The 14,804-nt window shown below is 39.0% G+C and overlaps 1 protein-coding gene across 11 annotated transcripts in view; it reads left to right on the top strand.

Annotated features, from left to right (window-relative positions):
* Positions 1 to 14,804, top strand: part of synrg (synergin, gamma) — a 68,641-nt gene that overhangs the window by 26,694 nt on the left and 27,143 nt on the right. For all 11 annotated transcript variants that reach the window (XM_066662486.1, XM_066662485.1, XM_066662480.1 and 8 more), the window contains 5 exons: positions 473 to 682; positions 1,545 to 1,678; positions 2,603 to 2,721; positions 3,789 to 3,851; positions 6,515 to 7,477. In XM_066662486.1, the coding sequence (XP_066518583.1) occupies positions 473 to 682; positions 1,545 to 1,678; positions 2,603 to 2,721; positions 3,789 to 3,851; positions 6,515 to 7,477 (1,489 nt within the window). The remainder of the gene's footprint in view (positions 1 to 472; positions 683 to 1,544; positions 1,679 to 2,602; positions 2,722 to 3,788; positions 3,852 to 6,514; positions 7,478 to 14,804) is intronic.

Here is a 14,804-nt window from a genome sequence, read left to right as displayed (position 1 = left end):
GTATATATAAATGGCAAAAATGAGCAGTGATTCCTAAGGGTTAATAGTAGTAACCCATGCATGCAAAAAAATTTAATAAAATAAAAAATGGATCATATTTTGTATGAGCTGATCTTTCCTAAAAACAACAACCTACTAGAGGCTGTTTTTTGGCCCATTTTGCGATGTCGTAAAGTCTGTAAATTAACTTCGTGATTTGTTTCTGTAGTAATCATGCATAAAATCCAGGGTGGTTCAGAAAGTGTGATGAATGTTATCACATTTATTGCCACCAAATGTATGTCATAAATTCATCCATCCATTATCTGTAACCGGAGCGGGAATCGAACCCACAACCTCCAGGTTCCTGGAGCTGTGTGACTGCGACACTACCTGCTGCGCCACCGTGCCGTGTTTTCATATCTATCATGTCAGTGTAAACACTGAGCACAACCCAAAAATATAAAATGTGCCTGGTGGTTGTGTGTTTTAGAGTGGGCTTCCTGTGATGAGTCTGGACATCCTGAGTCAGTTCCCCTCCCCTCCAGTACCTAACTTGCCTGCTATGGCCATGACCATGCCTCCTGTACTGGCCCACCAGCAGCCCATGATGGCCCCTGCTGCTGCTGCCGTCATGCCCATGTCTTCAAACCCCCCGGCACAACCCCCCAACAGCTTTGTCACCAACTTCCCTCCTGTCCAGGTAAGACAATGTGCCAGATTGCTTGTCTGCAACAGTTTTAATTTTTACACAAATTTCTAGCCTCATTTTTTTTTTTTTTTCTTTCTCCCCCCCAATTTCATCCCTTAACTTGGACTAACAAAAGAGAAATCTAATCAGTTCTGTGCAAAAGTTATGGCACAGTATGTGTTTTCTGTTTTATTATTGGTACAAGACAATGCATGTCACTTGTAATATATTCTCTGTAAAGGTAAACAAAGACACACAAAGGGAGGAGATCAATAGTGGAATAAATGATAAAGCTCCAGACTCATGTCATCCTGATGAGGATTAAAATAGTGCTGTTATTTTTGGAATGCTTTCAGATGAAATGGTGTGTGCTAACTTGGAATCAGTTACAAATACAGTCTTGAATTAAAAGCACACAGTCAGTCTGCTTCCCTTGAAGATGACAATATTTAATGCTGGATAAAACTCCAAAATGTATCATATAAAACTGTTATGCCCCATTCAGGATCATAAAGGATGACTAAAATTGAAATAATCCTGTGTCTTGAGAAATCAGGAAAGGAGTTAAATGTTAAATTAAAAATGGCAAGTAAAAATTTGGAAATGCTATATGAAGTTTTAATTCTTTTCTAATATTTAGCTTAAAAAACTGTTAAAAGTAAATAACCAAAAATAAATTATTACATTTTTTTCCACTCATTTAAATTGTTTATTTCTTGTGTAATTCTACTCTTAAATGAGCCATGAGCTTTCTTGACATTTATATATTTTTTAAAATTTCATATGGGATAAAAAGGATTGGAAGAATTTGTTGTGCTAATTTCTTCTATAAATTTTGCAAAACAGCCTGAAGTAGTTTTTTTGCTTACCCCAGGGGGCGAAGGCAGATGATGATGATTTCCAGGATTTTCAAGAAGCCCCCAAAGCAGGCGGCAGAGATGATTCATTTACGGATTTCCAAGGAGAGACAGTGGGAACATTCCCCAGTGCATCCTCCTCTCAGAGCAGGTATGAGCGTGCATTAATTAGCCCGATTCTGATTACTTATTCCTCATTATATTTCCACGATGGGGTAAAATCTCTTGTTGGCTACGAGATTCTTAAATAGACATCATAAAATGCCATCCAGTCATGTTACATGGGTTCCAAATGGTATGTTTCTGTTCACTTGATTCTTGGCATGAATCCAGTCTTGGCATGTTTTCCTTAAGCGTCAAGTGGTGCCTGCCTTTGTAATAGCTAGCAATAATCTACAGACACACCAATTAAGCCCCACCATCTTTGCTAATGAACCCATTTCAATGGGTAGCTGATAAGCTCGTCGCATTTTATTACTTTTCAAAACTGCTTGGCGAGATGGCTATGCTCTGGGGGAGAGGTGGGGGGGTATAAAAAGCAATTATCCAAAGCTGAGGGTGAGAGGATTGGTGAGACAGAGGAAGACTAATCTATCTGAGTGACACAGTCTCTTACAATTCAGTACTTTCAGGAAAGACAAAAGGTTTTATTTTTATTTATTTATTTATTTATTTGTTTGTTTATAAGGTATTATTGATGTATCTGGCTTCTTCAGATTCTCTAGTCATACTTTAATTATAGGATAGAACAAAGACTTGGGCAGGAAAGAAAATTGAGAACTCATGGGGGTTTCTTTACAACAAAATTTTCTTTTTTCAATTAAGAGACATATAATGAAAGGTAGACAGAAAATAAGAATGTCGAGTCATGTAGCCATTCTGGCACTGCAGTTTCCGCAGTGAAAGTTTTGTCTTCAAAGACGCTCGTTCCGTGTCGATATACATAATCATCAAGTGGAACCTGTTTTTAGAATTTTTAAGAGAGGGAGTAAGAGATTCAGAACTTAGTGAAGTTTGAAGTAAAGCGTTGAAAAGCAGATTCTTAGTGCTGTGTGTGCATTTGTGTGTTGTCTAGTGTTCCTGCCATGCTGACTCCAGTGTCTGGCTCATCATCCTCCTCATCCTCTGATAAGTATGCAGTGTTTAAACACCTGTCAGTGGAGCAGCCAACGGAACCAACGCCCACTGCCTCGGGTACAGCCCATTTACTGTGTAAAATATTTTCAGTCCACACTCTCAGCTTTATTGGTTGCACTTATAAATTCTTTAACTTTTATAATGAAAACTTTGAATATCTGATCGGGTAAACAAAACGCCAGAACTGAAAAGTTGAGGGCTGGGCATAGTTATTTATACAAATCCTTCTTCCAAAAATGTTTGGATGCTGATCAATATGGAAAAAACAATATACAATGATGTATAAATCTTTTTAACCATATATATAATAATAATAATAAAAAAAAATAATACATTTTGAGAAAAATTTCTGAGCCTGTGTAATGATTCCCACTACTGAATCTTGTTTGGGTTTTTTTTTTTAATGCAGTACCACCTGAAAGCCCAAAGGCTACAGCCAGACAATACTGGTTTTGGGCCTTGTCCCACTGCATATAGAGATTTTTTTTTTTTATTCTCTAAATTTTTTATGAGATCATGTAGTGTAGGTGATGAAATCTGAAAGTTCTTTGCTATTGTAATTTGAGAAGCCTTGTTCTTGAATTGTGGCACTATTTGCCAGCAGTCTTTCATGGAGTGGTGAACCCCTCCCCATTTTTAATTTTGAAAGACTCAGCTTCTATTAGATGCTCTTTTTAAAACCGCTCATGAAGATTTTATTATACTGAGATAACTCGGCTCTTCCTGTCAGCATGTGATATAACAAAATGTTGAAGACAGAATGTTTGTATGTGGGTGTTCCTTTCTTACTCTGAGCTAATAAAGGACAGAAATGCAACTCATTGCAGTTTACTAGATAAGTCATGCCACACAACTGTGACTGGCATGCCATTCAAACATAAACCCTACCACATACACCTTTTAGTCATTTCACTTTCTAGTTCAAAATAAAGACAAATGGCCGTCATATTAATATCACATTAATTACATGTCAAGTTTGGTTGAGTCTACTTGTGTTCAGAATTACAAGAAATGTATTTGCTATTTCAAGATTCTCATTCATGTCTCCTGCTGGTTGTCATTGTCTTATGCAGACAGCAATGCTCAATTATAATTGACTGACCCTCTACTTGTCTTTGATCCAGATTTTGGAGACAAATACAGTGTGTTCAGAGAACTTGAGCATCCTTCAGACAGAAAGCCAGTTGGTAAGCAGCTTTCTGTCTTAATGTGTGGCACATGCAGCATTTTTCCATAATTATTGTGTGTATGCGCAAATGCATTATTCATTTGATTGTAATTTTTGGTTGTTTAAGCAGTACCATATTCATTGTAACCATGGATCACTTTAGATTATTATTAGGCCTATTATGTGAGGTGTACCCATGCTTGGTTTCATGGTACTCACATATATGGAATTTTGCTGTTGGCATAAGCCCCATATAAGGAATTTCAGATCAAATCTAGTTTTATTTTTGATAGAATTGAATGGGATTTCTGAAAATCACTTATTGTGGTCTGTTTCGAAAACTGCTTCAAATCCTGTATGCTTGTTGCATAGAAAGTTTTAAAACCGCTAAATCATGAGGCTGAAAAACAGTTGAACTGAATCATGCTAAATCACTGCAACCATCAAATGAACACTCCTGCACATTTCAAATGAAGCTGAATGAAAAGAAGTCTGGTAATAAACTGTTGCATAACAACACCAGCTAGACACAATAATTGCTGTGACCAGAGCAATTTACCTGCCAAGTTTGGTAGTTGGTACCTACCAATCTTTGGTAGTTTGCATGGGACATTTAAATCAGATTGCCTGTCTTATACTATCCGTTCTCTGCAAAATTATGCTAGCTTGCATGTATCAAAATGAAAAATAATTAATTTTTTTTTATTAAATTACTTTGTTATTCAGAGGAAATTTGAGGGAAAATGTCTGTGCAGCAAAACATTTTTGTATAATGTATTTTATGATTGCAGGAATAGGCATCTGGCATAAAACCTGTGGCAAGTTGTGTGAATAGTCAGCTGAGTAGAGAAACCAAAACGCCTGTTACTGCAGTTTGCAAAAATTCCATTAATTCCTGTCATAGAAAAAAAAATCAGTTTTGAACCATAATTCCTAATAAGAGGCATAATGACTTCAATAACTTTGTGACCAGACTTCTGTAGTTCTTATGAAAGCCACATTAGCCCCATTTGTCATTTATGCTGTTAAATAATATTAGATTCACGTGTTTTTGTTCCTTAAAAACTGTAGTTCAATAAGAAGTTACCCACATTGATGCAGGTAAATATTTATCTCTCTCTCACTAGAACAGAATCCAATGGGAGCAACTCTCAGTGCTCCAGTAAGTTATATGTTGCAGTGACTTATTTTTCACACCTAGAGTCCATTTAGGACCATTTTCTTTTCTGCTGTTTTTTTTAAACAGTGTGCGCGCACACTATATCTTAAGCCCTATTCGGACAGGATTAGTATTATTTGGGGGGCCAGGGTAATTTAATTTTACCACAGGACATCAGTAATGTTTATGATGGATTTACACTGGATAATTTAACTGCAGTGATACTGACATGATAGTGGAATATTTGAGTGATTGTTTTTTTACAGCATGGATCAGAAACAGCAGCGCTACTGGAGTTTTTGACTGCCTTCAACAACTTTGTCTTCTACTCCTTCGTAATATATAATTGGCGAGATGAATCCAAAAGGTTTCACTCACTCTTAGCCTTTCACACTATTATGATGCTATCTGCTATAAACCTTAATGATAAACCCTTTAATGATCAGAATTAATGAGTAGGATACATGTTCATAACACATCTGGAGGCTGCTATTGAGCACAAAATTTCCTTATAGCTACCAGAAAATTCCCTCCGCTGAGTGATCCTTTAGATCACCTTTTGCATTTGAATGTGCTGCATCATTCGACACACATTTGGAGGACTTTTACGATTTATGCCGTATATTATATCACTAAATGCCTCCTCCAGCACTTCCATTTTTGACAAAGCCCACAAAAAACTCCTGGACCAATGGGTATGATGGAATATTTACCCATATGTCAATTCACATGGGATTTTTTTTCCTCCTCTTTCTCCCCCTAATTTTGGGTGTTTTCCACTCCGGGTTTTCTTTTTATGCACATTTCTGTAATTAGGAAAAAACTCTGCTTGAGATACTTGTAGTAATTACTTTAAACCAGTTCCTCAGGTAAAACTAATCCTGTCCATATAGGTTTTTAGATTGATGTAATAAGTCTATAAACCATTCTGTTGATACTGTTTTCATCAATATTAGAAAGGCTTCTGCTTTAGAATGGCCTCTTCTCTGTGTGAGAGCAGTATGAAAGGTTTGCTTGTTTGTTCCTTTGTGTGGTGCCACTGAGCCTACACAATGTTACAGAGTGACAGATTTTTCGTCTTTGTGAGTCATAAAATGCCATAATATCCTTTTCCACTTGGGGACCTCTGTCTCAGTGCATGTGATGTGTTTACGCCTGTGTTTGTGTGTGAGTCTCTCTGGACTCTCGCTGTGCAGTGGTGTGTGTTGTTTCTTCACAGTGAGCCTCTTTCATGCACTGAGCATTCGGCGGTTTTGAAATTCAGCAGGAGTATCCGGTGTGTCACAGCTGGAACTAATCCGTTTTCTCTCTTTGTAGGATTGCAAAATGAGAAAAATAACGCAGAGGGCATCTTCCAATGCCAGGCTCCAGATTGGGCTTCTCTAGCTCCCTGGACTTTTGTAGCCACTGTGAAAAGCTGTTTTGCTGTTGCTGTCAATAGATTTTTTTTCTTTTTGTAGGTTGTTGTTGTTGTTGTTGTTATTATTACTATTTTTTTTTTAATTACATTTTTTTCCTTGCAGGCGAAGGATTTGCAGATTTCAAGTCTGTCAGTGCCGATGATGGCTTCACAGACTTTAAAACAGCAAACAGCATCCCTCCACTAGACCCATCAGACCACGCCAAGATGTTCCAGCCCACTTTCCCTCCTCCTTTCGGCCCCTCTGTTCCACAAACTCAGTCCCAGCCTCCGGCCACTCTAACTCAGCCCAAAAACCCTTTGAACATGGCCGACCTAGACCTCTTCTCTTCTGTGGCTCCTCCTCCTGCTTCCGCCCCTTCCCCCACTGACTCGAAAGCCAGTCCTTTCTCCACTGCATCTTCTTCTGTTTCTTCTTCTGTGCTCCCTTCCCTGGTGCTCCCTCCTGCAGGCCCCAAACCTGTCAGCAGCACAGGGACTAGTGATGACTTTGGTGACTTCACACTCTTTGGCTCCTCCTCCTCTGATGCAGCCCCTACGGTTCAGAGAGGGTCTGGAGGAGCAGTACAGGACGACTTTGCTGATTTCATGGCATTTGGGAGATCTGGGGAACAGCGTAGTGAACCATCCTCTCAGCAGCGGCAGGCTCCAGCTACTGACAAGTATGACGTTTTCAAACAGCTGTCCCTAGAGGGCGGCCTGGCCTATGAAGACGGCAAGGAAAGTGGCTGTGGTGGTTCGTTCTCCTCTTTGAAGAGCAGCGATGCTGACGATTTCGCCGACTTCCAGTCGTCCAAGTTCTGCACTGCGCTAGGTGCCTCCGAAAAGAGTCTGGCCGACAAGGTGGCCGCTTTCAAGCAAGCCAAAGAAGACTCTGCATCAGTCAAGTCCCTGGACCTGCCGTCCATCGGTGGCAGCAGTGCAGGGGGCAAGGACGACTCAGAGGACGCACTCTCCGTGCAGCTGGACATGAAGCTGGCTGACGTGGGCGGAGACCTCAAGCATGGCACGTCCGACAGCTCACTGGACCTGCCTGGCCTGACGTCCCACCAGCCCCCCGCCGCAGGTGAGGAACTGGTGCGCTTGCTGTGGTGAGGCCAGCACCGTGTCTCTATCTCTCTGTCACACACAAACACACATTTCTCAGGCCTCTCCACGGCCTTCTTTACAATCCCTCAGTCGGATCTCCAGCAGGATAGTAGTTTGCAGACACTAGGCTGCGAGACACATGAAATAATTGTCACATATCTTGTCATCTCATTTTTCTCATCCTCATTCATTTAAGCGTTATTTATTTATTTTCTATTTACGTACACTAATTTTGTTAAGAGTGGATGGTAAAAGCAGGTTTGAATATTGATTTATTTTTTTGTCTTATCAAGACACTAATATACATTACACACTGAATGATCACTGGATTAGGAACACCTACCATGTATCTACACTCTACATTGTTCAATTTATCAGCTTCATTGATCATACAGGAGCACTTTGTAGTTCTACAATTACCATTTCAACCTGCTCTTCTATGGTCAGGACACCCACAGGACCACCACAGAGCAGGTATGATTTGAGTGGTGGATCATTCTTAATGCTAATGTGAAACTGACATGGTGGTGATCTGCTAGATTGTATTGTGCTGGTACTAGTGGATCAGGCACAGCAGTGCTGCTGGAGTTTTTAACGCCCTCAGTGTCACTGCTGGACTGAGAATAGTCCACCAACCAAAAAAAATCCAGCAAAAGACCTGTGTCTGTTGATGAAGCAGTAGAGGACGACCAACACAAATTGTGTAGTGACAGATGAGCTTCTGTCTATGACTTTACATCTACAAGTTGGACCACCTAAGTAGGTGTGTTGAACAGAATGGACAGGGAGTTGACAGTGTTTAAAGAGCCGAGCAGCACTGCTGTGTCTGATCCACTCATACAACACACACTGACACACCGTCACCACATTAGTGTCACTTGCAGCACTGAGAATGATCGACCACTAAGATCATACCTGCTCTGTGGTGGTCCTGTGGGGGTCCTGACCATTGAAGAGCAGAGTGAAATGGGGATAAAGTATGCAGAGAAACAGGTCTGTAATTGTAGAACTACAAAGTGCTCTTGTATGGGTTATAGAGCTAATAAAAAGGATACCGAGTGTAGATCCAAGGTAGGTTCCTAATCCAGTGATAGTCCAGTGTATATTATATGCAAATTATATTAACACACTATTTACTTTTCCTAAAATTGATGGAAAACTGCAAGACTGCACTTTGGGTCTATTCCAAGCTCATTAGCATTACTTAGAGTGGAAGTATTTGTCTGGTTTTTCAGACAGATTAAGTCTTTGGATTGAAGTGCTTAGTTTAATCTGTATTTAATAAACTGATTATTAGCGTTAATCCCCAGTCTTTTGTACATTTGAAAAACATGCATTTTTGTCTACTGCATTTTCAGAGCAAGCTGTGTAAGTTGACAGCCTGGCAAACAGGCACCAAAAAGATTTTAGCATTGGCCTCTGGTCTGTCTGAAAGCTGAATATAGATACTTCACTTAATATTGTGGCCTGCTGGTCCCAAAAAAAAAATAGTTCACTGAAAAATGAAATTTATGATTGTTTATGTACGTTTTCAGCTAAAACTAGATTGGGATCCACATTTTACAATGCTCAAAACATATCCAGGATTTAATTAAGGTAATAGTGTAGGGCTGAGTGTGTTGGGGAAAATGTCAAGTTATGGATCATTCCTAAAACTACAATAATTTGGGATTATTTTGTGTATATTTCTATATATATTCCCCATCCCACAAAAAATGATATAATTTTTTTTGTAGGATGGGGTATCCCAGGGTTTTGGTGATGTCACAGCATATTGTGATATATTGTTTCTGTTGTGGTAGTAGACTTTAAAATTCCAGAGAAAAAAACCTATATCCTGATGTAACCAGAGAGATTGGAGGAGAACATTCTAGATACTCACAACAGAATCCCACTCCAATCTAAAGTGTCTGGTGTTTAGATATTCATAGGAGAACCTTGGATCAGTGTGATGAGGGCTTAGTGTAACCCACAATTTTCTCCAATTTTTCTATTCCAATTTTGATAGCTCAGATTGATTTTTGCATTGTGCTTGAGTGAGGTTCGTTGATATTATACATAGGTCTGGATGTGCTTGTGAGTACCAAGAAGTGTTTATGAAGTTCAGAATATTTTGATTTATTTATTGTTAGAATTTAGGTTTGCAGGCTAAGGATCAGTGTGATGATTACGACTAACTTTGAGTCAGAATGGATTTTATCCGGCTGGCATCTTGGTCTTTGGAAGTTTAGTAGGTAATATGCATTTTTGGAGCTTTTCCATTGCATGACACCTACTCGACTCGGTTCGGCATACTTTTCAGCCCTGGTCCCTGATCTTTTTTCATTTGTGCATCTCCCCCTGGCTAAATGTAGCCAGTGATGTCGCAAATGAATGTTTCTAACAAGAACCACAGACGTTGAAAACCACAACAACATTTCAGAATATGAAAGTGATGTCAATGCCCTAATACTCACTGGAAACACATACAGCAGCAAAGGGATCACACTGGTCTACTCAGATGGGTCCACTGAGAGGCAGGGTTTGCTGAGATATTTGGTAAAATTCATAACTATATGCCTCTGAATAATATTTTTATATGTACAGTATGATTAAAGGAAAATCCCTGCGCCACATAATCAACAGACTTTTATAGCATGAGAGAGAGCATTGCTGACCAAATGACTTTAAATAAGCCATAAAATACAATCTTGAAATCCACTTTGCTGTGGAAATCTTATATTTTTCAAAATTAAAGACATGTAAGCAGGCTCAGGACAGTAAAATGCAGTGTGAGTGTAGGCCATCGGGGGAAGTGGGTACTCCGGCAGGGTTTGATTCAATCAGCCCAAGTGTGAGTACACCCCATGAGCTGTTTACTCGTCATATATTTGTGTGTTGTTTCATTTTGAAATTTTGGGACTGAAGACTGAAGATCCATGACCCAGTTCCCAAGGGTTTATTGTTTTTGTGTTTCTTGTTGCTCGTCCACCTCTCGCTGGATTTTTATTCTTCCACCAATCTAAGAGGGGTTTATACATCTTCAGAAGACCATGACATAATTTTGTGAGCTGTTTTTGTGACTCAGATGAAAACAGATGCGATTGCTGCTCTAAATTTTTGATAAATTTTTGCATTTTATTGATCATTTTCAAGTCTCTCTGGCCAATCACATTACATGTCGTTTTTAGTCTCAGCTCTGCTGGCTTGGAACCACATGTGAGCAGGGATTTAAAAAAAAAAAAAAAAACAGGTACCAGATTTGCCCTAGAAAAATGGCAAAAAAGCCAGGCTGAGTCGAGTAGGTACCATGCAGTGGAAAAGCGCCATTTGTGTGTTGACACTGAATAAGTAGTATTGTCTTTTACATTTCCGGAATACTCTCTCAACGTGGCCTTAGTTGAATTATGACCTGAGAATCAAATATAGTCTTTTCACCGTTGAGGTTTTCCCCAGCAGCTACCTTGTGGACACCCTCACCCGAATGCCAACAGAAATTAATAGGGCTTCCTTTATACTGACCTTCCCCTACTTCTCCTGTCATTCATCATTTATTTACACAGTATCTCACCCTCGGTGGCTCATTTCGCCGCCTTCATGCAGGACATCTCATGACTGCACATTTGTTTCTGTGTTAGAGCAAAAGCATGTTCCTTTCATCATTGCATTTTCTCATATCTCACATTGATTATATTTAACCACCACAATAACTGCCCTTGTTGGCACTGACATCTAAACAGCGATTAAAATCATGACTGCTGGCCTGCTCGTGGAGAATCCTTTCGAGATAACTTGCTCAGATGATCAGAACATAAAGCCTAATGAAAAGACACAAACATTTCGGAAAATCTGTCATGTTTTACTGTTGCATACATTCCAAGAACAGATGGCTCTAGTCTAGTCAAGTATGCTGAACTGGAGCATAAATTTTGCAGAAGGTATTGGACTTTTGAATTTCCCAGCACTTGCACTATGGATGTGTAGCTAACCTTCGAAGAGACAGTATCTCTTTTCCCAGGCCGTTTAGAGCCACAGCCCCCAACCCCCACCCCCAACACGCCACCAAAATGCGTCTCCTCCGTTTGTATGTCATATATTTCTGGGTTTGCAGCAGTATACAAGAACCTCCGATGGTTCTCTTAGGGCACATCAAAGTGCAACCCTCATCTTACCTTGCTTTTTTTGTTTGCCACAGTTTGTGCCTGCCTTTTCAATTTGTGAAATTGACAAGAAAGCAGTAGACGATTACTAGGATTACATTTTTCTGGCCTACTTACCAAACTAGGTAATTTTTATGGATGGAAAAAAATGTATACATGCTAATTTAATAGTGTATTTTTATTACAGGAATATATACTCTTATTTATTTTCAATATAGATAGATTCAATTGATACTCCTGATTGTCCTAAGTATTTATGTGTGATTGCTTATTAACCAATATTTATGCAAAGTGTTTTTGCTTGATATGAATGTGCTAGCCAGTATTCCACCAGGAATGATGTCTTGCTCTTTCTGGCCATTTGTGGCAGTCCTACTAAGAGCATGCTTCTGTAGGAGTTTGGAAAAGAAAACAGGTGGCGAGAGAAAAAGGATACTGTCTCTTTTATCTCTTATCTGCACCTGTCATTCAAACAATCGAATGCTCTGATAGGATTATCCTCCTTGTTTACCTTTAATCCTTTGAGTACCTGGCATATGCAGTATAGTCTATGCTGCGCCACGCAGTGAGATTGAATCTGGTCAGTCTGCTTTCAGAGCAAAAACAATGAACTCTTAAGACAACATTCATCAATTGCAGTATTTCTGAGAGTTCTTTGCCTTTAAGACTCTCATAAGATGATGTTCAGGTCCTCAAAGGTTTAAGAACTTCACAGAACCTGTACTTTCAATTCACCTTTTTGGCTTAATAAGTGTTCTGTATGACTATTTCTTTGTTGCTTTCTCCTTATTTTTTTTTATTGTAGAACAACTACAATGTCTTGACCTATGCTAATATTTTAGTCTGTGAACGTGCCTTCTCAATTCTGGGTTTCTACATCTGGTTTTGGGATTCTCTCTCTTTTTCTTTTTTCTTTTTTTATATAAACCTTATGGCTTCTGTTCTTTTTCCTGCAGCTCTTGCATGCCCTTGTATTCTTATAATAATACAAAAAAAACCTTTTTAAGTGTCTGTTTGGCAAAACCTCTTGTAACAACAAACCTTTTTGTGACCTCTCTCTTTCTCTCTCTGCCAATGTTGTCGTAATAAATATGAATGATGATGTAGCGGAAGTGCGTGCTGTCTCGATTCTTCTTCTTCTTCTTCTTCTTCTTCTTCTCCTTGCTTCGTCCCTCTTCACCCACATAAGCTGATTGAGCCAAAAATATGAGAAATTACAGACAATGCATAGGTTCCTTGTCAATTTCACAAATTGTTTGTGCGAGCAGTCGTGTCAAACAAAACTGTGGTGTCAAATCATGTGGATGACATTGTTTGCAATTAAAACTTAAAATTTCTGTTAAAATGAACAGAAAACAGCTATTAAGTTTAAGTTAATTTCAGCCAAACCTCAAATCAAGTTTGCGGAAATGCTGTGGGCCATCGGTGTCTAATATTTATAGGGCATTTTAGGGTATGTTCAGACTTGTCAGCATTGGCTTGATTAAAATGACCCCTGGTGCGATTGCTCTGTTAGTGCAGTTTGTTAGAGAAAGTGTGAACGCTCCCTTTCAAACTCTGGTGTGCACCAACAAGCGGACTGAGACTGCCTGAGCAAGTGGGTCTCGGTCAGTTTCTAAATAATCTCTGGTGTGGTGTCCCAGGATTTAACAATTATACGCACTGTGAGGGAACAGTGTGCGTTAAAAACAAACAGTGAGCTGAGGGCAGACCTAACGTCTTTTCTAATGGGTTCGTGCAGAGGAGGAATTTCTGGGGAAGTTTTGCCTCGTTTCCCATTTTACCACCTCTAACTATGTTTCCAGTTGGTAAAATTACCTCCAGGTAAACACACAACTCGGATAAATGCATTAAGCACGACTGACAACTCTGACGACTGGATTGCAGAATAAATGTCATGTGTGTCGTGTTATTTAATTATTTATTTTTCCATCTAATGTGCTTTCGGCCGAATCACAGCTGTGCTGATATTTGGCATTCCCTGCATGCCGTCTTCTGTGATACTGCTTATGATACAACAGTTAGTTTCAGCCATGAAAGCTGAGTGGCTTGTTTGTTTATTTGTTTTTATTTATAGCGCTGTCACAATAACCGCATTACGGTAATACCATGCTGTTGACCAACCAGCCGCAAAGAATGGCAAGCAACCATTACCACCACAGTGTATACATATTTTCCTTTTTGGCATGGTCTTTCTTGTTTCACACTTTAGTGTGTGTCTATAATTAATATTAAAAAAATTGTAAACCAAAAAAAATAATAATTTTTCGCTAAAAAATAAATAAATATTTGAGTGTAATATTTCCCAGTTGTTGGCATCTGAACTGCTGTGGCTAAACAGCTGAGTGCCAGTCTTCATTTTATAAATTGGAAATGAGAATTTGAGATCTCATCTAACTACCTATCACCAGCACAAAGTCATGGAGCAGCCTCAAAAATGAACAGCTCATGTGTAGCATTAGAATCAGGATAAATTAAGTAATTGAGTGCAGTTAAAAAAAAAAAAAAAATATATATATATATATATATATATATATATATATATATATATATATATATATATATATATATATATATATATATATATATACACACACACAAAGTATGTCTGTTTAAACTCAGTGCGAACTCGAACCAAACCAGGACTAGAATGCAACAATGAATCATTTTCTTGTTTGGTCTGGATCAAGGGTACCAAACTACAAGTCTGAACACACCCTTACATAATCCACCATACAACCAGTTTTACTCTTCCAACAATGTAATTCTGAGCCGTCATGATTTCACAATCCTGCCTTAATCAAATCAGTAAGAACAGTAATGGACTGTTTAAGAGGAATAGCAGCAAACTATTTTCTTCTCTCTGTGTTAAGATTTTGGATTAACCCTGCGTTACATTTGAACTTGGATGTCTGAAACTGTGATTCCCAGGTAGGAAATTTCAACTAAAACACTCCCCACAAGTCAGATTTCCTACTCGAAAAGTTGGGAGACCTTAACCAACCCTGAGTTCAGAATCCAAAATGGCTGCCCACACACCAACAGTGTGTAAAAGCAGCAGTATTGTACAATTTATTAGCACCTCAGTTTACTTGTCTCATTAAATTAGTCTGTGAGGAGTTCACATCGGTTTTCTCTCACAGTTCAATACCAAATACCTGATGG

The sequence above is a fragment of the Hoplias malabaricus genome, chromosome 1 (genome assembly GCF_029633855.1).
Source record: "Hoplias malabaricus isolate fHopMal1 chromosome 1, fHopMal1.hap1, whole genome shotgun sequence".
NCBI lineage: Eukaryota > Metazoa > Chordata > Actinopteri > Characiformes > Erythrinidae > Hoplias > Hoplias malabaricus.
The sequence above is the reverse complement of the archived record's forward strand: the minus strand, read 5'-3'. Positions and strand labels throughout refer to the sequence as shown.